The sequence below is a fragment of the Pogona vitticeps genome, chromosome 3 (assembly GCF_051106095.1).
Source record: "Pogona vitticeps strain Pit_001003342236 chromosome 3, PviZW2.1, whole genome shotgun sequence".
In the NCBI taxonomy this organism is placed as follows: Eukaryota; Metazoa; Chordata; class Lepidosauria; order Squamata; family Agamidae; genus Pogona; species Pogona vitticeps.
Genome location: NC_135785.1, coordinates 248,398,961 through 248,421,901, shown reverse-complemented (window position 1 = coordinate 248,421,901; position 22,941 = coordinate 248,398,961). Strand labels below are relative to the sequence as shown.

Below are 22,941 nucleotides of genomic sequence, written 5' to 3'. Positions count from 1 at the left end.
CTTCCATCCCCTCTTTGCCTATTTATGGGAGACCTTCCCTACATAAGACACATTTGACAGCTGCTAATTCATGTTTTAGGTGCGAAGCTAAAAATGGTTATATTTTATTTATTTATTTATTTTATATCCCGCCTATCTAGTTGGTTAAGACCACTCTAGGCAGCTTACAGGAAAACATACAGCAATATATATATAAACAATTTTACATAAAAAAACTTTCAACAAGGTAGGACAAGAAGGTAGAGGAGAGGAAGGGGAGGTCAGGAATTGATTGAGGGGAAGGCCTGCCGGAACATCAATGTTTTTAGTTGCTTTTTAAAAATACCCAGCGAGGGAGCCGCGCGAATATCAGGAGGTAGATTATTCCAGAGGCGAGGAGCCACCGCCGAGAAGGCCCGGTTTCTTGTCTTTTCCTTCCAGGCCTCCCTTGGCGTTATGCTCCTCAGCCTCACCTCCTGGCTCGTGCGACTGACACGGGTAGATCTTGGTGGGAGTAGGCGTTCCGCCAAGTATCGAGGCCCTAAACCGTTTAGGGCTTTATATGTAAACATCAACACTTTGAAGTCGATGTGGAAGTGGATGGGCAGCCAATGCAATGCGGCCAGAGTGGGTGAGATGTGTAGGTATTTTTTCACACCACTGAGAAGTCTGGCCGCTGCATTCTGCACCACCTGAAGTTTCCGCAGCAGCCTCAAAGGCAGCCCCACATAGAGTACATTGCAGTGGTCTAATCTTGAGATTATGAGCGCATGCAGCAAGGTAGTGAGCGCCCCCACATCGAGATAGGGCCACAGCTGGGCTATCCGCCTAAGATGGTAAAAGGCGGTTTGGACCACCGACGCCACCTGGGTTTCCATAGCGCTGGGTCCAGATGGATCCCCAAGCTGCGGACCCCATCTTTGGCAGGGAGGGTCACCCCCCCGAAAGAGAGGGAGTTTCCCAAACCCCCAGCTGTGGGGGCGCCCACCCTCAGTACCTCCGTCTTGTCCGGGTTCAGCCTCAGCCCATTCTGCATCCATTGCAGTACGGTCCCCAGGCAGCGCTGAAGGGACAGAACGGCATCTCCTGCGGTAGGTGGAAAGGAGATGTAGAGCTGAGTATCATCAGTGTACTGATGACACCGGGCTCCACACCCCCTGATGACCCCACCCAGCGGCCTCATATAGATGTTGAACAGCATTGGGGAGATAATCGACCCCTGTGGGACCCCACAATTGAGACTCCATGGGGCCGAGACGCTCTCCCCAAGCTGAACTCTCTGGGGACGGTCCCCCAAGAAGGAACGGAGCCATACAAGTGCCGAGCCACCAATTCCCAACTCAGAGAGCCTCCCCAGGAGGATACCGTGGTCGACGGTATCAAAGGCCGCCGAGATGTCGAGGAGGACCAGCAGGGAGATTTTGCCCCTGTCGGCCTCCCTCAACAGGTCATCGTACAGGGCGACCAATGCCGTTTCTGTACCATAGCGCGGCCTGAAGCCCAACTGAAATGGATCCAGGGTGTCTGTTTCATCCAGGTGCGCCTGAAGCTGGTTGGCCACCACCCTCTCAACCACCTTGGCAGTTCATGCAATAGGTATGGTAAATTGCTTTCTTCCTTTTCAACATGGATTTTTAAAATATGTTTTGATTTGACTATTCATGCTTTGTTAGGAGCTATTTTGAAGGCAGAATAAAGATGTGATATCAATGTGCTCAACAGAGTATATGTGCTGACAAGAGAACCTTCTTTCGAACAGCTGTTAATGCACAGATTGTTGCATTATTCCATACTGAATAATTCCTACTTTTATTTTCCAAACAGTATGTCAAACAGCAAGCAAACAGCTGCTTAGTTCATTTACTTTTTGTTCCTGATCCCAAGATGCAATGAAGCAGCACGATTTTAAAGGAGGCATTTTCCCCCCAGAGTGGCGATATCCATTTGAATCAAACAGCACGGTGATGGGTGTTAAGTCAGTGTCTGGTTCAGAACGACACAGCAAGCTGCCTTGGAACGAGGCTCTTTATTGAGGCCAAAAGAAATTTGAAAGGCCAACACGTCCAAGAACAGGACAAGGGGTGGCCAATCTCTATGGAGAGGAGCTCTGCCTCCTCCATTAAGGTGACCCCTTGCGTATGGGCTAGGCACTCCTGTACATCAAGCCCCAATTTACTTAAGGTTAAGTTCAAGCAGACGTGGACAGCCATGATCTCACACAACCTTCTGCCGGATTTCAAAAGGAATCATGTTCAGGAAATTGTGGAAAACAGCTATTCAAAGCTGCCTTCAATAACTGAGTTGCCTGGAAGCTGTTAATATTGATCTTTAATCTTTTTTTGTTTTTTCCTCTTTTTTGCATTTTTATCACCACATTGTTGTATATATTGTTCATATTTGATCATATTTGCATTTCGTGACGGCTTTTAGCCAATACAATAAAATTGAACTTGTATATATTGTTATGTGGGCTCTGTGGGATTTCTAATTTAACTTGTAAACTACCTAGAGTAGTGCTTCCTGACAGGGACACAATAGAGGGCCTTTTTGGTGGCTGCTCCCTTCTATAGGAGGCCCATCTGGCCATCTCCTCCTTGTCTTGCCAGCAGCCCAAGACCTTTCTACTCCGGGTTTCAGTAAATGACAGGTTGCCAAGGAATTTTTTTCCCCTTCAGATGAAGGATGCTATAAATCTTTCCCTTAATGTGCTTTTAAATTTACTGTTTGAGCCAAATAATTCTAATATGTCATATGTTGAATTGTTTTTTAATATTGTTATTGATTTCACTGCCTGAATGTTCGTCTTTTTGATTATTTTGAAAGTTGCCTTGGGTCCTTTTAATGAGAAAAGGGCACAGTATAATTAAAATGAAGGCCTGAATGGTGCATGGCTCTTAACAGACTGCTCCTAAAGGAACGTGGGGCTCTAAATAATTTGCTTCCTGTTGCTTTAGCTAACTTAGACCCTAACATCAAAGCAGTGCCATTCTAAGGATGTGTGGCTTTGGTATGTTGCATTTTACAGGATTCAACTGTACAGTAAACAGTGCTTAGGATTCTTCAAAGGAAGAAATGCCTTTTGGTGACGCTGGAGCCGTTCATATAAAAATAGAAAGCCAGTAACTAGAGCTTAACTTCCTGTGACCTTTTGGTGCTCTAGTTTGGAGTTGGCCCAAGGAGCCAATGTGCAAAGATAAACACCATTTTTCTACTTGGTCTGAGGTTTTCAGAAAGTCAACATCACAATCCTTTCTGTTTATGCTTAAAGCTGCAGGAAAGTTTACACCACTAGGAAACCTTTGAAATCAATTCATGCAGATGAGTTTGTTGACCTTGTTTTTCATTCGGTTTTAGTTCACGTGTGTAATTGGGGAAGGAGGCCTGTAGCCCAGTGGTAGAATTCCTGCTGTATGGCTCGATGGCAATTTCTCGGGTTCAGTGTTCAGAGAGGGTTGAGAAAGCCTGTTTGCAGTAAACTCTTTAACACGGATTGTCATCAATGCAGTTTTTAAGTTGTCATCACACCATTTCTCTACTACATCATGGTCCCAGATGCTGCAAAGACAGTTGTATAGGTTTGTGACTGTAGTTACATTGCTATCTGATAAAAGTTTGCTCATTTTCCTACAAATTCCTCAGATTCCCATTCCACAGTATTTGCTGTTTCAACACAACCCACTGAAAAATTTTAAACTGTCTTGTTATGGTACTTACCAGGTCTCACCACATGGGGGAATACTCAGCAGAAAGATTCCAGGTACAGGATAGGGAAAGATGACCTTGAGAATGACCTGACAAGGTGACATGAATGAGGCCTCACACTGGATCTGAGTTCTTAGGGCACAACAGACAGTGGCCTAGCTTGGGCTTGAGTTAAGTTAACCTGAACTCCATAGAGTTTAAGGGAGCTGCCAAAGTTGTGACTAGAGATGAGGGTATTTGTATTCGTAGGCGAATACGAATATCCCCTTGCAGGTGAAAGAACGAGGGTCTGCAATGGATTAGCCACTCCTGGCTGGAGGCGGGATGACAAGCCTCTCTACCAGGTTGCAGAGTGGCTAATCCATTGCGGAGCACAACGTGATAGGAAGGCGCTGCTGCACCCGCGGCAGAACGGTGAATGGACGGTTATTTCCACCTGCGGTGAGATATTTGTATTTGTCTACAAATACCTCCATCTCTAGTTGTGACAATGCAGCTTTCAAAGCAACACTCATCATCACTGGCCATGTTGGCTTGGGGCCACAGGATTTTACGAACCAACAGCATGGGAAGGTTCAACCGATATGTTCTCATTTTTAGCAAACAAACCCGGAAACAGGTTAACTTCTTTAACAGGCTCTGGTTTAAACTGCTCTTGCGAGATCAACGGATCCCGCAAGGGTGAACACAAGCCTTCTTCAAATGGGTTAAGGGATTTAAGGTCCCAGGGTCCTGCCAACACTGGTTCAGTTTCTGGGTTTTCCTCCTCAACCCCTTCTGGAATCAATAATGGAACGGTCTCTTCATCCTCAGTCCATCCCCATAACGGGGATCCATCTCCCTCAAAGGTACCCCACGGTCCAGGTAAGATCTCATCTGCTGCATCTCTTTGGCATGCCATGTCCGGCATTCTTCTACCTCTCTCGCTACCATCTCCTTTCAAACGCCGTCTCCACTCCTTGGCCTCTGTCTCCCCCCAATACGATGGTCTTTGGGGCAGTCCCCGATGCCACCTGTAATCAGCTTCTTGTTTGGGAACCCTTAGCCGCTCCCATCTTCCTGTCCAGGGATCTTCCAGCCAAATCATCTCCCAACCCCCCAGTATATCGTCCTGGCCCCTATTTATATCCCCTGCTCCCCCCTCCACCACTTCCCACCTTCTCTCCTCTTCTCCCGCCAACCCAGGTTCTGTTTGGGTAGCTATGGTTAACCCCTTCATTCCCATCTCTAAATCCCTGGTGTCTGAACCCTGGTGAACCAGCTTAGGGGTTAGTGGTGGAGTGGTCTGTATACTCCTAGAGGTCTTCTTACGGGACGGCACTCCAGTGAGAACCTCCCTGGTCTCGTCTCTGGTGTTACACAGCACTGCAAGGACCACACATTTCTTATTCTTGCACTAGTAAAGGTGAAGGTTCCCCTTGACATTTTTAGTCCAGTTGTTTCCGACTCTAGGGGGCAGCGCTCATCCCATTTTCAAGCCGTAGAGCCAGCGCTTGTCCAAAGACAGTTTCCGTTGCCACATGGCCAGCGTGACTAGGGAACGCTGTTTTACCTTCCCACCGAGGTGGTACCTATTTATCTACTCGCATTTGCATGCTTTCGAACTGCTAGGTTGGTGAGGAGCTGGGACAAAGCGATGGGAGCTCACTCCATCGCGTGGATTCGATCTTACGACTGCTGGTCTTCTGACCCTGCAGCATACAAAGGCTTCTGCAGTTTAGCCCACAGCGCCACCATGTCCCTGGTGCACTAACTAGTCTTTAAATTTAATTTGCAGAATAGAGATGTGCAGATTTGCAGTTCTAGATTACAGGTCTGAGAATTCTCCAGAGGAATTCTGAGAACTGTAGTTAAAACATAATTTGCACATATTTACTACAGAATAACATGCACACCCCAGTGCAGAAGTAAATGATTTTCAAATATCTCTAACACATTAAACATTCACACTGCAAACTAGCTATTGTTTTTACCATGTTTATTTTTTTTGGTGAGGACAAAAAATTAGGAAGACAGCAGTTAAAGGCATGTACAGATTGTAGACAGGTGACCACACATAGAGAAATGTATCAAATGCAGCAACTAAATATTTCTTCTGCAAAATGTCAGCTATTCCAAATAAAAAAGTGGCTGGTTTTACTTTTTGTGTGTGTGGTTTTTTAAACTGTATGAAGTTCTTTGCTTACAAGCTGGCAAACTTAAAAAAGAGAGATTTAAAAAATAGGAAGAAAACCAAAGCCTTACTCTTTTCATTTCATGAACAAAGTCAACTATTTTAACAGGTGTCACACGTGTATGAATCTCGAGAAAACAGATAAAACTATTATGACAAAACATCCCGGGAAGAATGAAGTTCTAACACCTATTTTTATAAACGGTATCAGTTGCTAACATCAGCATGGCGTCCCAAAATCCAAGAGGCTAGATCGTCTTTCTTGCTCTTCTCCCAGTTAAGCATCATTCCATATGATGGATGATTCCCATTCCCTTCACCCAGTTCTTAATGTGTAGATATCCTCGCTAAGAGGATATTTCTCATTAGGATGAATGTGTGCAGCATCACCTAGATGTAACAAACATCCCACGGGTACAGAGACTGGACATGCTCAGGATGATTCCTGATTGCAAATATGGCCAAGACTGGACAGGTGCTTCCTATTGGAAGGCCTTAAATTTTCCAGGAAAATTACATGCAACATAATGCGCTATGGCCTTTGAACAATTAAGTAGATGTGATGTGTTTTCTTTTGCTTATTGTATCTTGGTTATCGCAACAATGGCAAAAATTGCCTGCTGAAGTGCCAGCTCAACCTATCTCCAACCAAGCATCTTCCACCTGTGACATTGCAGTTACCATAATCCTTAACCTGCAGGGCTAATGATCATCCTGGCTGGGTGGGAATGACGGGAGATGTAGCTGAACATACCTGGGTACCATGTTTGGTAAGATTATCCCTGGTGCTGAGAAAATTCTTTTAAGACCTCCAGAAAATCATCTAATCTGCTTCTCAAGTCTATGCATGAATAACATCAGACCAGACCTACGTATACTCAGATTGTGGAGAGATGGGAAAGGGAAAGCACTGCTAAGCTCTTGTTTTCTCCTCTGTCACATCTGGCAGAGAGGTGGGGGGGGGAGTTATTTTTCAGCTCTGTAAATTCCTGGGGTGAGTGGCAGAGTGTGAGACGCAAGGCGAGAGGGTGGAAGCTCTCGCCGCAGGAGTGTCATCCTCCCTCAAAAAGGAACAAGAGGCACAGACAGACCACTTGTTGAGACTAAACACAGGGAGTTGATATCCAGGAATTAGAGCGGGAACTGTCAAAGATGACAGTAGCCACTCAGACGGGGAGTGAGTTGGCGGGAAGAGAAGAAAGAGGGAGGTGTGTCATAGAGGCAGGAATGGAAGATAGAAAAGGGAGGTGGACGTAATACCAGGAGGTTGGGAAATGATATGGGTTGAGGACCCGTGGACTGGAAAATGGAAGAAGGTGCGGGTCCCTAGGGAAGAAGCTGATTACAGATGGAGGAGGGGGATTCCACTGCGTCCTTCCTACCGGGGTGAGTCGGAAGCCAGAGAGTGGCGCAGGCGGCTCAGGGAGGAAAAGGAGGCAGTAGAAAGGGAAGAAAAAGAGCAGTGGTTATGGCATCTGGAGGAAGCACAGAGGTGATACCTGATGGACTGTAGGCCCCTTTTCGAGGAGAGGAAGACCCCTATGAATCGAGGGGAGAGATGAGGAGACCAACCCATTATTAAACCCTGAAACAGAGGCTGCTGAGATGGAAAGCAGTAACCCGTTTTTGAAGGGACCTTGGAATGATTCAAACTATAACCCCTTTAATAAAGACATTTGGATGCCCTCGTTAGACTCATTGGCAACGAGAGAAAATGCAGGAATTGGGTTCAAGCATACAGACTTACTGTTACATGTTCCAACAAAGCATAGTTATGATTTTCCAATGCAAGTGTCTCCAGTGTCTCTTTTGAAACCAGAGGAGGTAAAGTTTGAACCCTCACACAGAGATGAATCGTATGAACCCAAGGTGGTAAAATCACCATACGACATAGCAGACACAGTTATGTTGACACAGTTCTACACGAGGGCTGAATCAACGCAAAAATATATCTATCCAGCTACACATGCACCTTCCATAAACAAGTGAGATTTCAAGTAATCATCCCAGTAATTGCTATAATACAACAAGCACAAAAGAAATGCAGTGGCTAACTAATTAAGAGCCAGAATCCTGTTGATGATTTACATATACAGAACATAAAATTTTGCAACTTGCCATAGGGAATTGGGGACAATCAACGAGGCACAGGTCACATTAAGAAGCCCAACTGTGCAACAGATATGCACTTAGTAATATGACCTCATTACTTAGTGGCTATTTCCTATGGTGACATACACATTTTAAGTGATACATACGTAAATCAAAACCAGGATTCTGGTCACTTGGTCTAAAAATAATCAACATAAAATCTTTTAGGTTGGTTTCATTGATTGTGTACTGATTTTGAAATAACATTGAAGATTAGGCCCAATTCAACCTATAAAATTGGACCAATCTGACCGCTGAAATGGAAAACTCCTATCTGCACCTTACCTCATTTTTACGTATTGGGGAGGCAAAATAAACCTGATTACATTCAAAGACTTGGGAGGAGACCCTGAATTACAAGTAAGTAAGCAAGCAAAAATACTGGAAGACCTTAATGCCTCCCCTTAAGACAGTAGGAGGTCAGTGCTTAAGACAAAACCGAAGACATTACAGTACAGAAAGCTACTCTTCACTAGTGAAGAGTGCACATACCTTATTAGCAGAAACAAAAGTAAAACTGGAATCAGAACAATTCTTTCAAGTGCTGTAGATACTTAAAAGAGGGGTGGTAGTTTAGAAGATTTGTTTTTCTGAACTATGACTCACAATTGCCATCTTGGCTGGGAGTTTCTGGGATCTATCATTCAACAACTGCTTTTCCAAGCACTGTATCTGATCTATGGTTTTAATTCAAAACGAGAATCTGTTTTCCAGAGACCAAAGTGGAATAAATATGTTGCCTATATTATGGGAAGCAAAACCTTTTTAAAAAATAGTGAATTTCCCCTGCCTTTTTTTTAAAGGCAAAAAGAGTAAATCTGTCCCAGACCTCGTTTTTAAAAAGTGCTCATTCAAACATTCCCAGTGGAAACTTCGATAAATTTCTGTTTCTCTTCTCAACAGCATGATGTGCTCTACAGGAATAAGTACAAATATTACTGACACAGCCTATGTATGAATGTAGGCAACTTAATAAACAACTAAAAGTATGGCAAGATATGGACCATTGTCTAAAAGCCAATGAGTATGACCTCTAGTAGGCTTCATTTTTTAAATAAAAAAAAGTAAAGAAATACACTATGCCACATGGAGGACTAATTAAGTGATTGTTTCCATATGCTCTTACGTTGGAAGTTACTTTCATCTGCAAAGCTTTGCAAGCCAATGTTATTTCAGGATAGTTTTCTTCCAAACTGTCTTCGATGCAAGAATAAATCTCAAAATATACCTCACACATAAGTAAGGACTGAGACACAGAAGATGCACTATTTTCAAAAGCAACATAACAGTAAAATAAAAGCAACCTTCTCCAATGCAAAAACAAAAACACCAACATCCTGCACATACCCCCACCTCTTATATCCTTTCTTCACATCAGAATGTTAGACAAATATTTTCTTACACATTCAACAAGGCACACACAATGCCTGAAATTCCCCAAGTTATTAAGAAAACATATTTCCTTTGCAAAAAAAACGACGACCCCTCATTCCACCAATCGAATACAAAGAATCTGAAAATGTTGCTTTTGGATCCACCTGCTGACTTTGAAAAAAAGGAAGCAGTTATTTGTCCAGCCTGGTTTGCTTTATCTGTTCTACAAAAAGACTGTGCAACTTACAGAGCCACCAAAGTTAGATGTTCACACCACACTGATGGCACAGATCATGTTTTATTACGGGACCAACACTTGCGTTCCCCTGTGCGTTAAGCAGAAGCAATTTACAACTAAGCCCTTTTCCAAAAGAAAAAGAAAAAGAAAGAAACAGTGGTCATTTAAGAAGGCATCAGTTGTGCCTTCCTCATTTGGCGCTTTTCACTTAAAATACTTGGAAGTATTCAGAATCTTTTCGGAGTCCCACAGATTCTTGCAGCGTGGTGAACGTCATGAAAAGAATCCAGCATCTTGTGTAGCTTGTGATCCCTTTTGCATTAAGGCTTTATTCCATGGAGAGAATGTTTCTATGGATAGGATAACAGTGTGAGGTTCTCTTTTCATCTATAGAGTATTCTCTTTAAATGATGGCATCGTGTTCATCACTGAAAGAAAACAACAACACTGTGTATTATAACTGACACCAGAGTTGAATACACAAGACCATTAAAAGTACGAGTGACACTTCTACAGCTGCCTTGGGACTTCAGTCGGTTCTACACAAGCCTATGTGTAGCTCACAGAGAGCAACTGTTGGTCTTCAGATATCCCATCAGCCCCACCCAAAAAGGCTAAAAACATATCCCACTGGTCCTAACATGTAGCTTACCAACTCCAGCCTGCATAATCAATGGCCATGTTCACTGGAGATGAGTCCAGTGCCTCTGGAGTGCACCCAAGTTGGTTTGAATTCAACAAAAGTTGATCATTTTCATGGAATCATAGAATTGTAAAGTAGTTGGAAGGGTCCTATAAGGCCATCAAGTCCAACCATCTGCTAGATGCAGGAATACAAATCAAAGGATATCTGCCAGGTGGTTGTCTAAGTTTCTATTGAATGTGTCCAGTGTTGGAGCACTCACCACCTAGCGAGGTAATTGGTTCCACTGTCTTACTGCTCTAGGGTAATTTACATTTACATTTCCTTTGGATTGTAAATTCCATGGGACTCCCAGATCATTCAGTGAGATTTGGTATTTGCTAAGCCTTACAACAAGTGACCACAGGCGGATGGTAAAGTATGCAAAAGACTGAAGATTCAGTATCTGACAACCTATTAAAAGGGTCAGGTAGAAAGTGATACATCCTCCATGGAGGACTTCGAAGGGCCACAACCAGTCAGAGCAGACAGGACAGGGCCCGATGGACAAACAGCCTGACCTGGTATAAAGTTGCTTCTTATGTTCACAAACCAACACAATCAGGGTGCATCTATGATTTGGGCATCAAACGGGCTCATCCATCAGATATACTGGTTTCCCTGTGAGTGCAATCCTCAAAAGTCCACCTCCTGGGTTTTATCTTTTTAGTGATGCATGTAACAAACAAAACAAAACAAAACAAAACACCTGAATTTAGACTGTACAGTAATTCTAAAATGTAATTTATTCATTCATTTATTTATTTTGCGTTCTGTGGCTTCTACGGTTTGTATACAGTGACCTCTTTTGTTTTAAAATGTGTGGGTTTAAAGTGTGTCTATTTTAAAATCAGAAAATATTCTGTGAGGGGCTGTGCTGGCTGTTGATGAAGGCAAGCTGTAAAATGCAGTTTAGACTCAAGTCTCCCCCTTCCCTCCCCCAATTGTCTTTTCTTTCTCTTTATGCTCTCTTTCTGTGCTGAGGCGGGTCTGTTTGCTGGAATAATGGTTGCTGGTTGTTGATGCAGGCAGACTGTAAAATGCAGTTTAGACTCCAAAGTCTTTCTTTCTTAAAAACCAGAAAATATTCTGTGATGGGCTGTGCTGGCTGGTTTGCTCTAAAATGCAGTTTAGACTCAAATGTGCTTTGTTTAAAATGTGTTTGAGACTCCAAACATTCTCTCCCCCCCTTCTCTCTCTCTCTGTGTCTTCTCTCTTTTTGTGCTTAAAAGCACAAACCTTTGTCTGAGGTGTCTGTGTGCCCCAGTGATGACCTTTCCTTCCTTCCTCTCTTCCCCATTGTTCCCTCCCTCCTTTCCTGCCCTTTTTTAAACCTAAGTCATTTTAGGTTAAAAAAAGAAAATTTGTCCCTCTAGTGGCAGAAGATGGATTAACCAGTTTTGCATTAGTTCCTATGGGAACTAATGGTTCGACTTACAAACCATACCTCTACGTAAGAACAAAAAACAGCTGGAACGGATTAATCAGGTTTCAATGCATTCCTATGGGAAATGCCGATGCGACTTATGAACGTTTCGACTTAAGAACACCATTCTGGAACAGATTAAGTTCGCAAGTTGTAGCACCACTGTAGTTCCCTGGAGCCACATGTTATTGTACAGTGCACATTTTGCAACACTGTCACTTGTTGAGGTGTTGAACTGAAGGTCCCTGTCTTTCTCCTTTGTTTTGCAAGAGACAAAACCAAAAATAACTCGGACAAAAAACATCCCAACGCATCTACTGCTTCTCATCAGTGGCATGCTTTTTATTCCAGCCAATGTAAATACTTAGTACTGTTTTTCACTGAACTGTGGCACCTGCAAACCGAAGCAGATCACACACACTGGTTATCAATAAGGTGCCCATCTATGCAGGGGAGAGCAGACGCCTCACTGGATTAAAGTGATTCATGTACATAACTAAACCCAGTCCCTGACCTAGCCAAACCCAACACTGCTGCTTTTCAGAATAGTAAAATACCAATGGGGGCAGAAAATACTCCGGCCTCATGATGTGCAAATTATTTTCTAATCCTGGCACATGGAAGTTGAACAGGAAAATGAAGAAGGGTACCAGCTGCCTGGATAAGAAACATGTGTCAAGAATACAAGTGGAATACTATCATATCACAGGAACATCAAACCTAGAAAAGTCCATTTTGGAGCTACAAATCCCACAACCCTACAGCTAACATTGGCACCAGCTAAAGAATTCTGAGAGTTGTGGTCTATTTTTAAGAAGTCACCTTCCCAAGCTCTGGATAAAGCAAGACAGTCTCCATACAATCACAAAGAGTGGCTTAACCTTGCACGTGGCAGAACATTCTTTGCTTAAATTGGCGCCAACGGCCAAACAGAAATCCACAACTGGGAAAACAAAAACAAATTGAAAAAATAAAATGGCCTCTGACCTTCCTTACCGTCAGGAATGAAAATCCTAGCCATGATTACACACATGCCAATTCTCTTCCCCCGCCTCCTGCCCCCAGTTTAAGTACTTTACATTTTAAAAATAGAATCCGTGCATGGAAATGAGCTATTCCACCATAATTAAAGAGTGGAATGGTAGCTCTTTGCAAGAATGAAAGGGTGGGTCTAGAACATAAGTTAGGTCTGGATCAAACTACGTGCTACTTTGTAAGGCGGGTGCTTTGTAAACAGCAGCAGGGGGTAGGGATGTTTGCTGCTGAAAGGGGACAAATCCGTTAAGTGGCTAAAATAGTTCAAAAAGAAGGATATCACAGAGCGCCTGGTCTCTGCTGATGCCAACGAGATCAAAGAAAGCCATCTCAAATCAAACAAAAAGCACTCGCATTGTTAAGTATGACTACAAAGGCCATCTGAAATTCCTAGTGATGGAATAGTGTGCTGATTTTCTGTATCACAGGAACAGCAACAAATAACACAGTTGGGATTAAAGCAAGCAGAGTAATTTGGCTACTCAGACTCCTATATTCCTCTGTTTGAACAGCGTGAGAGATGCGAGTTCTGGTCCAAAAGAACATCTGACATTCCAACATTGGAGGTAAGACCAAACTTCCAATACAGTAGCATTCACGTACAGTTATTATTTTATTTGCTACAACCCTAATCCATTCTTCTTCAATATGCCAAAGGTAGCATGCATGGTTCTACCATCCTTGAAACACAACTTTGTGAAGTAGATCCAAGTTGAGACAAGTGCATGGTGGTTGTAGGTTATCCAGTGAGTTTTATGGTTCAGTAGGGATTTGTACCTGCATCTCCCAAGTCCCACTTTAATGCTAGAACCACTACATCACACTAGTGTGACAGCTTCTGTGCACAGTGGATTGTTATCTATACAATGCACAGCGGATTGTACAGATAACAAGGAAGAATACAGTGGTGCCTCGCTTAATGATGTTAATTGGTTCCCAAAAAAACATCGCTATGGGAAAACATCGCTAAGCGAAACACCATTTCCCATAGGAATGCATTGAAAACCAGTTAATCTGTTCCAATGGGAACAGATTACCGTCCTTAAGCGAAAATCGCCATAGGAAACATCGCTAAGTGAAACAATGTTTCCCCCATTGGAATGCATTGAAGCCTATTCAATGCATTCCAAACGTTTTGCGATGTCAGTTTTTGCTATTTTTAAAGTGTCTTAAAATGTTCAAAAACTGTTTTAAATGCTTGGGATCGCTAGTGCACCTTGTAAAACCTTTGCAAACTTAATTTGGCTTTGTTCTGACTCTTCGTTAATTTTTGGTGAATTTTTTTCTCCCCCACTGAAATGCATTGAACTGTCGGTTTGACAGCTGTCAAACCGACAGTTCAGTGCATTTCAATGGGGGGGGGAATTCTCCAAAAATTAACGAAGAGTCAGAACAAAGCCAAATTAAGTTTGCAAAGGTTTTACAAGGTGCACTAGCGATCCCAAGCATTTAAAACAGTTTTTGAACATTTTAAGACGCTTTTAAATTAGCGAAAACGAAACATCGCTAAGCGAAACAGGGGACCTAAACTATCATCGCTAAGCGAGGCAAGGGTCCTGAACATCGCTATGCGAAATTTCCCCATAGGGAACATCGCTAAACGGAGCAGAAAATCGCTCCAAAAACCTCATCGCTAAGCGAATACATTGTTAAACGAGGCAATCGCTAAGCGAGGCACCACTGTACTTGCATGCCACTGTAAACCTTCCTTGGGGACTCTTGAACTTACAGAATGTAGGAACACAATAAGCTGCTTTCTACCAAGGAAGACCATTGTTCTATCTGGCTCAAGTGGTGAAAAATGACAATCGGGAAAAGAACACATTCTCTGCCTTGTGTTTCCTACAAATAAGCATCCCCCCCCCCACAGACACAGAGAACTTACATGGTTCGGTATTGAACACCCCTTTTTGCATGGTAGGTTCTGCATCCGACGTAGCCAATGGCCAGGAGTCCGAGCGTCAACACGATGCCACCCAAGAAACTCCCAGCGCTGAAACCCGATGATGAGGCTTGAGCTGCTGCAGCTTTGGGAGAAGCTAAAAAACACGAAGCACACAAATTCATTCATGTGTCCCTGCCACCATTTCATGTCCTCTTCCCTGTACCCAGTCTCGTTACTTAGCTTCTTTTTGCAAAAGGCTTATAACTGATTAAACTGATTGGTCTTAAAGCAAGCCATGGTTTCAGTTTTGGCAAGGAAGATATTGGCCCTTGGATCTACCCAAGCTGCCCATGCTTGTCTTTGCTCTGATTTGTAGCAGATCTCCTGGACTTGAGATAGGCATTTTGAAGACCAAGTGGAAGGCATTTTGAAAACCTACTAGTGGGACTTTGGTACAGGCCATGGTCATCTCCCAGATCGACTACTGCAATGCCCTCTATGTGGAGGCTCCCCTTGAACCTGACACTCACATTTTGACACTCATATACAAAGCCCTCCACAGTTCAGGCCCATGTTACTTGCCAGAGTGTCTTTCCTTAATGTCCTCTGCCTGACCCATAAAATCACCTCAGTTCCAGCTCCTCTGGGTGGCCATCCTGAGGGAGGCCTATATACAGTGGTGCCCCGCATAGCGATGATAATCCGTGCAGCAAAAATCGTCGCTATACGGATTTGTCGCTATGCGAACTTAAAAAGCCCATAGGAATGCACTGAAACCCCTTCAATGCGTTCCTATGGGCTTAAAACTTACCTTTTAAGTGAAAATCCTCCATACCGCAGCCATTTTAGCTGCCCGGTAAGCGAGGAATCCGTCCTTGTTTTACTTGGCGGCCATTTTGGAACCGCCAATCAGCTGGGGAAAAAACATCGCTATGCGAAAATCGGTAAGTGAAACAGCTTACTGATCATCGCAAAGCAATGTTCCCCCATAGGAAACATCGTTATGCGGTCGCAAAAGCGATCGCAAAAACATCGTCGCTATGCAGATTCGTCGTTAAACGGGGCGCCCGTTATGCGAGGCATCACTGTAAATCCTTTACAAGAGGTAGGGTCTTTTTTGCAGTGGCTTCAACTTTATAAAACCAGCTTCCAGAGGAGTGTTCACATTTAGGAAGCAATTAAAAATATTGCTTTTTAGGGAGGCTTTCCACACCAACCCTAGCAGACCCATTCTCCTCCCGCCCCATTTCCTCCATCCACTCTGGATGATTAGTCGGTGTCATCTATTTTTAGGGTTACTGTTACAGCTTTTAATGTTTCTACCTTTACTCTTGTTTTCTATTGTAAATGTTGTAACTGCACAGAATAATACCTTGACACTAATGGGAGCGGGATACAAATTAAGTGAATAAATAAATATCAGACAAAATCCTCAGAAACAGTTCAAAATACATTGCCAGGTTACAGACTGATTACTGAGCTGTCCGTGACGCATCAGGAAAGACATCTTGGTGTGCAGATGGCCAGCTCGATGAAAGTGTCAACCTAGTGAGCAGCAGCAGTGAAGAAGGCTAATTCCATGTTAGGTATCATTAAAAAGTGGATTGAAAATTTAAAAAGCCAACATTATAACACCATTGCACAAAACGCTGGTAAGGCCGTATCTGGAGTATTATGTACAGTTCTGGTTGCCGCACCTCAAAAAAGACATAGTGGAACTGGAAAAGGCACAGAAGAGAGTGACTAAAATGATGACTGGGCTGGGGCACCTCCCTTATGAAGAAAGATTATGGCATTTGGGGCTCTTTAGTCTAATGAAAAGGCACCTGGGGAACATGTTTGAGATGTAAAATTATTCAGGGGATGGATAAAGTGGATAGAGGGAAGTTCTTTTCCCTCTTACTCAATACCAGAACCAGGAGACATCCAGTCCAACTGAGTATTGGGAGAGTGAGAACAGACAAAAGAAAATATTTCTTCACCCAGCATGTTGTTACTCCTGTGGAACTCCTTGTCACAGGAAGTGATGATGGCATCTGGCCTAGATGCCCTTAAGGGGATTGGACAGAACATATATCCAAAAACACTGTACAATGTGGACAACATGGATTTTATTTTTTCCATAATAATAATTCAATTTAATAACTGATTGTAAGGATTTCTGGAGGAAAAGTCTATCACAGGTTACAAGCCATGGTGGCGATTTCTAATCTCCAGGCTTAAAAGGATGGTACCCCCAAATGCCAGATGTAGGGGAGGGGTATCAGGAGACAGGTCTCTAGTTGTCTTGCAAGCTCCCAGAGGCATCTGGTGGGGCTGCTGTGAGATACAGAAAGCTGGACTAGATGGGCCCTTGGCCTGATCCAGCAGGGCTCTTCTTATGTTCTTATACTAGTCCCTCAAAATGCACATACAACTTGGCAGTTATGACTATACATGGGATATTCATATCCCTAGGGATACGAATAAGAATATCGGCACCATAAGTGCCTGGGAAGCCCAGTTCCTCCACTGTCCTGAACAGGCAGGTCCAATTATTGATCGCTGCACAGCGTGAGTGGCTGGCATGCTTCTCGTCGTGCCAATAGTGGAAGTAGCCGGACCAGCACTTCCCCGCCTCCCCACACAGCCAACCACTCAACAGCAGAGCAGGGAGACTCCTCATCCCACTTTCTGGCTGGAGTGATTGGCTGCGTGGGGAGGCAGGAAGCGCTGGCCAGGCTGTTTTCCAGATTGGTGCAACTAGAATGACGCCAGCCATAGTGACCAGTAATTAGACCTGTTTGGTTTGGGGGGGGAAGGGACTAGACCTCTCAGGCATCTGTGGTACCAATATTTGCATTTGTATCCCCAAGGATACAAATATTCTATGTCTAGTCATGACAGTTCTTCCCATTGGGGAGGCCATTCAAACTAGTATCAGTTTCCTCTCTCATTTGTGGCAATTTCTGTGGGCGGGGTGTTGGGATGGGTAAGAACTAAGTTTCAGTTCCTTTTGATAGGAATTCACCAAGATTCACTAACTGGGATGGAAAGAACCTGAAGTTCTAAGGAAAACACCAATGTAGGAGAATGTAACCAATAGCCTTCCTCTAGCTTAGGGATTACAGTATCTTCAGTTGTCCTTCTGGCTCGTTAAGTTGGATCTCCAATGGAGAAATACGAAAGAACTTTCAGACATAGAACCAGAGTTAGAAAGGATCCTAAAGAATCTCTACTTGAACCTCTTTGTAGCTCCTTCGTAGCTCATTTACTGCTACAGCATCCCTAAAAGATGGCCATCCAATTACTAATCAAACCATTTGAAGGAAACACAACTTCCACCACCATATGACACCAGGTTATACAGCTCATAGCACACACTGCCAGGAAGTTGTTCCTAATGTTCAGTTGACATCTTTCCCTTGTAATTCAGACCTACTGGCTCAGGTCCTATCTCCCGGAGCGACAAGGAACAACTCTGCCCTACAAATATTTGAAAATAGTTTTCCTATCACCTCTTAATCTTTTCTTCTGCAGGCTAAACATACCTATCCCAGTTAACCTTTCTTCCTAAGAACTTTGGCCTCCAGACTGCTCAACACCTTTGTCATCCTCTTCTAAACACGTTCCAGTTTGTCAATGCCTTTTTTTGAACTGCGATGCCCAGAGCTTTGCAAACTAGATCGATGTTTCAAAAACTAGCACCCAGATACTTATAGAGAGCAAGGCTGCTGTCTTCTCTTCTGACGTTCTGTGAGAAGCTGCATTTGCAAAGAAGCTTCTGCGCAGTTCCTATAATGCTGTTTCTTATCATAACTTGTTGTTTTGTGTATCAATGCTTGCACAGCTTGGAAATGTTACTTTTTTGAGGGCTGCTGGCTATGCTGATTGGTGGATTTTGGGATCTGTAGTCCAAATAAAATAAGGTTTCCAAGTTCTGACTGGTTCATATTATTACATTTTCCCCTTACATTTATTTTTGACAACTAGGTGATTTCCGAAAACCCTGTTTTTAAGTGCAAAGTAGGACACAAATGCTAGACATCAACATAACCCGCGATCATTCCAATTTTAGTATCTGTGCTGCCAAAGCTACTGTTGATTAACACAAACTGCTGGATAGATCAGTGGTTTCGGTAGAGGTTGTGTGTTTTATTCCCCACTGTGCCTCCTTGACCAGGGCTGGACTCGACCCTTGGGGTCCCTTCCAGCTTTGCAGTCCTGAGATTATTATTGTAACAGATAATGCACAGAAACACATTGCCAGCATGATTAAGATGTCTTAGAATTTAAGTGGACTTCAACTCCCAGAAATCCTGGCCAGCAGAGGTGGTGGTGAAGGCTTCTGGGAGCTGTAGTCTAAGAACATCAGGAGGGCCAAGGTTGGACACCACTGTCTTAGATCTTTGTTTATTCCAAGTGCCCATCGCTGCAGTTTTAATTAAATACTTCCCATTCTTCATTTAAAATGGGGGGGGGTCACAGGTGAAGCTGGAGTCAAAATGCTTCTCTCAAGCACTTATCACCTCTTGCATCAGACAAGGACATGTCAAACAATCTGACCAAATTAAAAGAAGACCTGTTTTGAACAACCTGTTCTGATATTTTGATCTTATTCTCTTATTATTATCATCACTAGTCTGGGGAGTCTTCTGGCCTTTTAAAAGTTTACAAAACTGCTCAGAGTCCTTCGAGAGTGGAAAAAGTTCACCCTTCCAATTTTAAGAATGGAGAACAATCCCAAACTAAAATTTCAAACTGGGCAGCACACAGCAGATGTCTCCTGGATGATAACCACTGATGTCCAATTGTTCAACACATACCTGTCAGAGAAGGCCGTACTGGCTTGGGAGTTGCAGTTGTCACATTAGGTGATGCAGGCTTGCCTGTTGTGGATTTCACAGCTTTAGTAGTGGCAGTCTGGACTGTGATCTTGGCAGCAGTGGTGACATTGACAGTAGCTGTAGGTCTGACAGTGGTTGTGATGTTAAAAGTCACAGCAGTGGAGGCTGTAACGTTCATTGCTTTTTGTGTGGTGTTAGTAGTACTGTTGCTTCCTGAACTGTGATCACCTGCAAACATGGTGAAATTGCGGTTTTATGACAACAGAACATATATACAAAAAAGACTGTACAACATGGATTTTATCTTTTTCCCCCATAACAATAATTCAATTAAATAACTGACTGTAAAGATTTTGAGGCACTTTATATAATCATCAATCCAAATTCACTTAGAAAACAGAAGAAGATTGAGACTTGGAAGGCCAGCTATGAAGAAAGTAGGGGATGTGTCTAGAGGCTAAGATAATCCACAGTCAGTGGTGTCCAACCTTGGCCCTCCAGATGTTCTTAGATTACAGCTCTCAGAAGCCTCCACCACCACCTCTGCTGGCCAGGATTTCTGGGAGTTGAAGTCCAAGAACATCTGGAGGGCCAAGGCTGGGGACCACTGAACCACACTATTGTATTCCTAATTAATATGTAATTGGCTGGCCAATGAAGAAAGCTGACTTGGGAACAATCAATTAATTCGATATGTGGTGTTGTATGAGATGTTTTACACAAACCTCAAATAAGAGGGTTGTAGATCAAATCAGGCCTGAACTGTCTCTAGAAGTTAAAATGACTAAATTGAGACTATCATACTATGGAGTTACCAGAGGAAGAGAATCCACACTTGAAAAGACAGCAGTAATGCTGGGAACAGTGGAATGTAGTAGGAAAAGAGGATAATCTAATATGAGATAGATTGACTTAATAAAAGAAGCCATGGCTTTCATTTTGTAAAGACTTGGGCCAGACATGGATGGTTTAAGAGATCATGAATTCATAGGGTTACCTTCAGTCAAAGCAACTTGACAGTACTTAAGAACAGGAACAAGTTCAACGATGTCTGGAGAGCCACAATTTCCTCTTGCCTAAATTCTGTATGTGAAGTGCTGTGAACATTCTAATCACCCTACAAATGCTAAATATAATTAGCAATAACTTTTATCAGAATATCTAGCACAACACATGAGTAATTATGCTCTTCTTTACTGGACTCAAGAGACAAAGACAAATTCATTAACTTCAGCGTCTCGTTTTTCAACATTAAGTGGGTTCCATTCTGTTCCCATATCATTTAAAGAAATTATTTTCATTCAAAAGCCTACACTCAGATACATACATTACTGAATACAAACATATTTGAAAAAATTTTCAGTATGATCAAGCTTTTATGTTATTATTGCCAAAACAATTTTCCTTAATTTCAAAATTCAGAAAACTAGGAAGGATAATCCTGCTTCGGTTCATGTATTAGTTAAAGAAGTATAAGTTAAGTAGATTGCATTTTAAAAAATATGATCTGAATGAATTTGTTCCGCATCTTAAAGCCTCATTTCCCATTATTATGAATTCATATCCTTATCCACCCTGTTTCATCGGCATCTCAAACTGCTGATTACAATGCAATGCTTATTATAAGGAGCCTAAATGATGAGAAAATATCAGTGTCAAACAGAACTTGTGAAACCACATTCCATTCTTTCTTTTTAACCTTGGCAATTGAAACTTGGCCTCTGCTAAAAAGATGGAAGACACAGACATGCATTAGGGCTGCTGTTACATTTTCTCCAAGGAGAAGATACAGCTATGTCAAAAGAGGGGCTCAGACTCACATCAAATACATGATTCAATTTTTAAAATATTCTACTTACCGTATTTTTCCGTGTATAAGATGATACTTTTCTCTAAAATATTTAGATTAAAAAATTTGAGTTGCCTTATAAACAGAAGTGAGGGGGAGGGGGAAAGGAGGAATCATCAAAGTGCTTTTATTCCTCCTTTCCCACTCCAATTTTTGCGAAGAAAGTGGAGGGGAAAAGCACTTTCTTCAGAAGAAAGTGCTTTCTTGTGAGGAAAGTGCTTTCTCCCTCCTCTTTCTTCAGAAGAAAGTGGGGGGGGAAGCAGGAATCAAAGCGCTTTGATGATTCCTGCTTTCCCCCTTCACTTTCCACGCAAGAAAGTGCTTTCCCCCTCCATTTTCCTCACAAGAAAGCACTTTCTTGTGAGGAAAGTGGAAGGGGAAAGCACTTTCTTCCAAAGAAAGTAGAGGGGGAAAGCACTTTCCTTGCAATAAAGTGCTTTCTTGTGAGGAAAGTGGAGGGGGAAAGTACTTTCCTCAGAAGAAAGTGCTTTCTTGAGAGGAAAGTGCAGGTGGAAAGCACTTTCCTCAGAAGAAAGTGCTTTCTTAAGAGGAAAGTGAAGGGAGAAAGCACTTTCCTCAGAAGAAAGTGCTTTCTTGTGAGGAAAGTGCTTTCTCCCCCTCCACTTTCTTGAGAAGAAACAAATTCTGGGTTAGAAAAGTGGGGCGGCATCTTATATGTGGGGGCATATTTTACACGGAAACATACGGTAGGTAGTTACTTATGTGCTATCAGGTCAGAACCAACATACAGTGACTCAAATGGGGCTTTCAAGGTTAAGGGAGATAATTAAGGAGTTATTTTATGAGTTTCCATGGCCAAGTGGGGATTTGAACCCTGGTCTCCAGAGTCCTAGTCATCACTCCATCCACTACACCACATTTGGCTACCTTTCCTACACAGGGGAAGGTTTTTAAAATATAGAACACATCCCCCAAAGTACAAGTCCTGGTTTGTACAGCCAGAAGTAACAGGGTCAATTCTAACAACTCAGTTCTCTTTCTCTTTCACTCCGTTCTGCCATGTGCACTGACCCAGTCACGTCAATAGTTACAGGAACTCTGTGGCAAGTTACCATTTGGCAAATCATCACCTGGCTTCATCCGGGTGAATGGTTGCTAGCCTTAACATACTGGTGAATGCTGTTTCATAGGCAACAGAAACTGATTCATAGGCAACATGATGAGACATGAGTGGCCTGAGGCTAAAAAAGGGATTGGAAGACAGGTTTTGTCAAGATCAGGAAGACTGTACAAACAGGGAAAGCAGGACAGAGGTAAAAGGAGAATCATGGGTGTGCATTTTCATGAACAGATTCAGGAAATAGCCTTTGGAAGGGACATAAGATGGGGGGGGGAACACACAAATAGATTCATAGAAACAGTGAAGGTGAGCAACAGCAGCTTTCCTGCCCATCAAGAGCCATCACTAGCTTTCCTTTTTCAAAAGGCCACTAGGAGGTCTTGCAAATGAAGAGCCCAATTAATTTAGCTTTCTTAGCTCAGAGTCCACTAGGCAGGATTAAGCAGCCATTCTCCTTACTGACAGTCCAGCAGGGCCACATGTAGGGCAGGAAAAGAAGTGGCACCTCTTAAATCTTCTACTGTTATGCCATGGTAATTT

The 22,941-nt window shown here is 42.9% G+C and overlaps 1 protein-coding gene across 1 annotated transcript in view; it reads right to left on the bottom strand.

The window, feature by feature from the left end:
* Positions 1-5,644: 5,644 nt before the first annotated feature.
* Positions 5,645-22,941, bottom strand: part of TMEM123 (transmembrane protein 123) — a 36,439-nt gene continuing 19,142 nt past the window's right edge. Inside the window, exons 3-5 of the mRNA XM_020795993.3 lie at positions 19,451-19,699; positions 14,646-14,799; positions 5,645-10,045 (exon numbers count right to left, since the gene is read on the bottom strand). Of these exons, the coding sequence (XP_020651652.1) occupies positions 10,021-10,045; positions 14,646-14,799; positions 19,451-19,699 (428 nt within the window). The 3' untranslated portion in view covers positions 5,645-10,020. The remainder of the gene's footprint in view (positions 10,046-14,645; positions 14,800-19,450; positions 19,700-22,941) is intronic.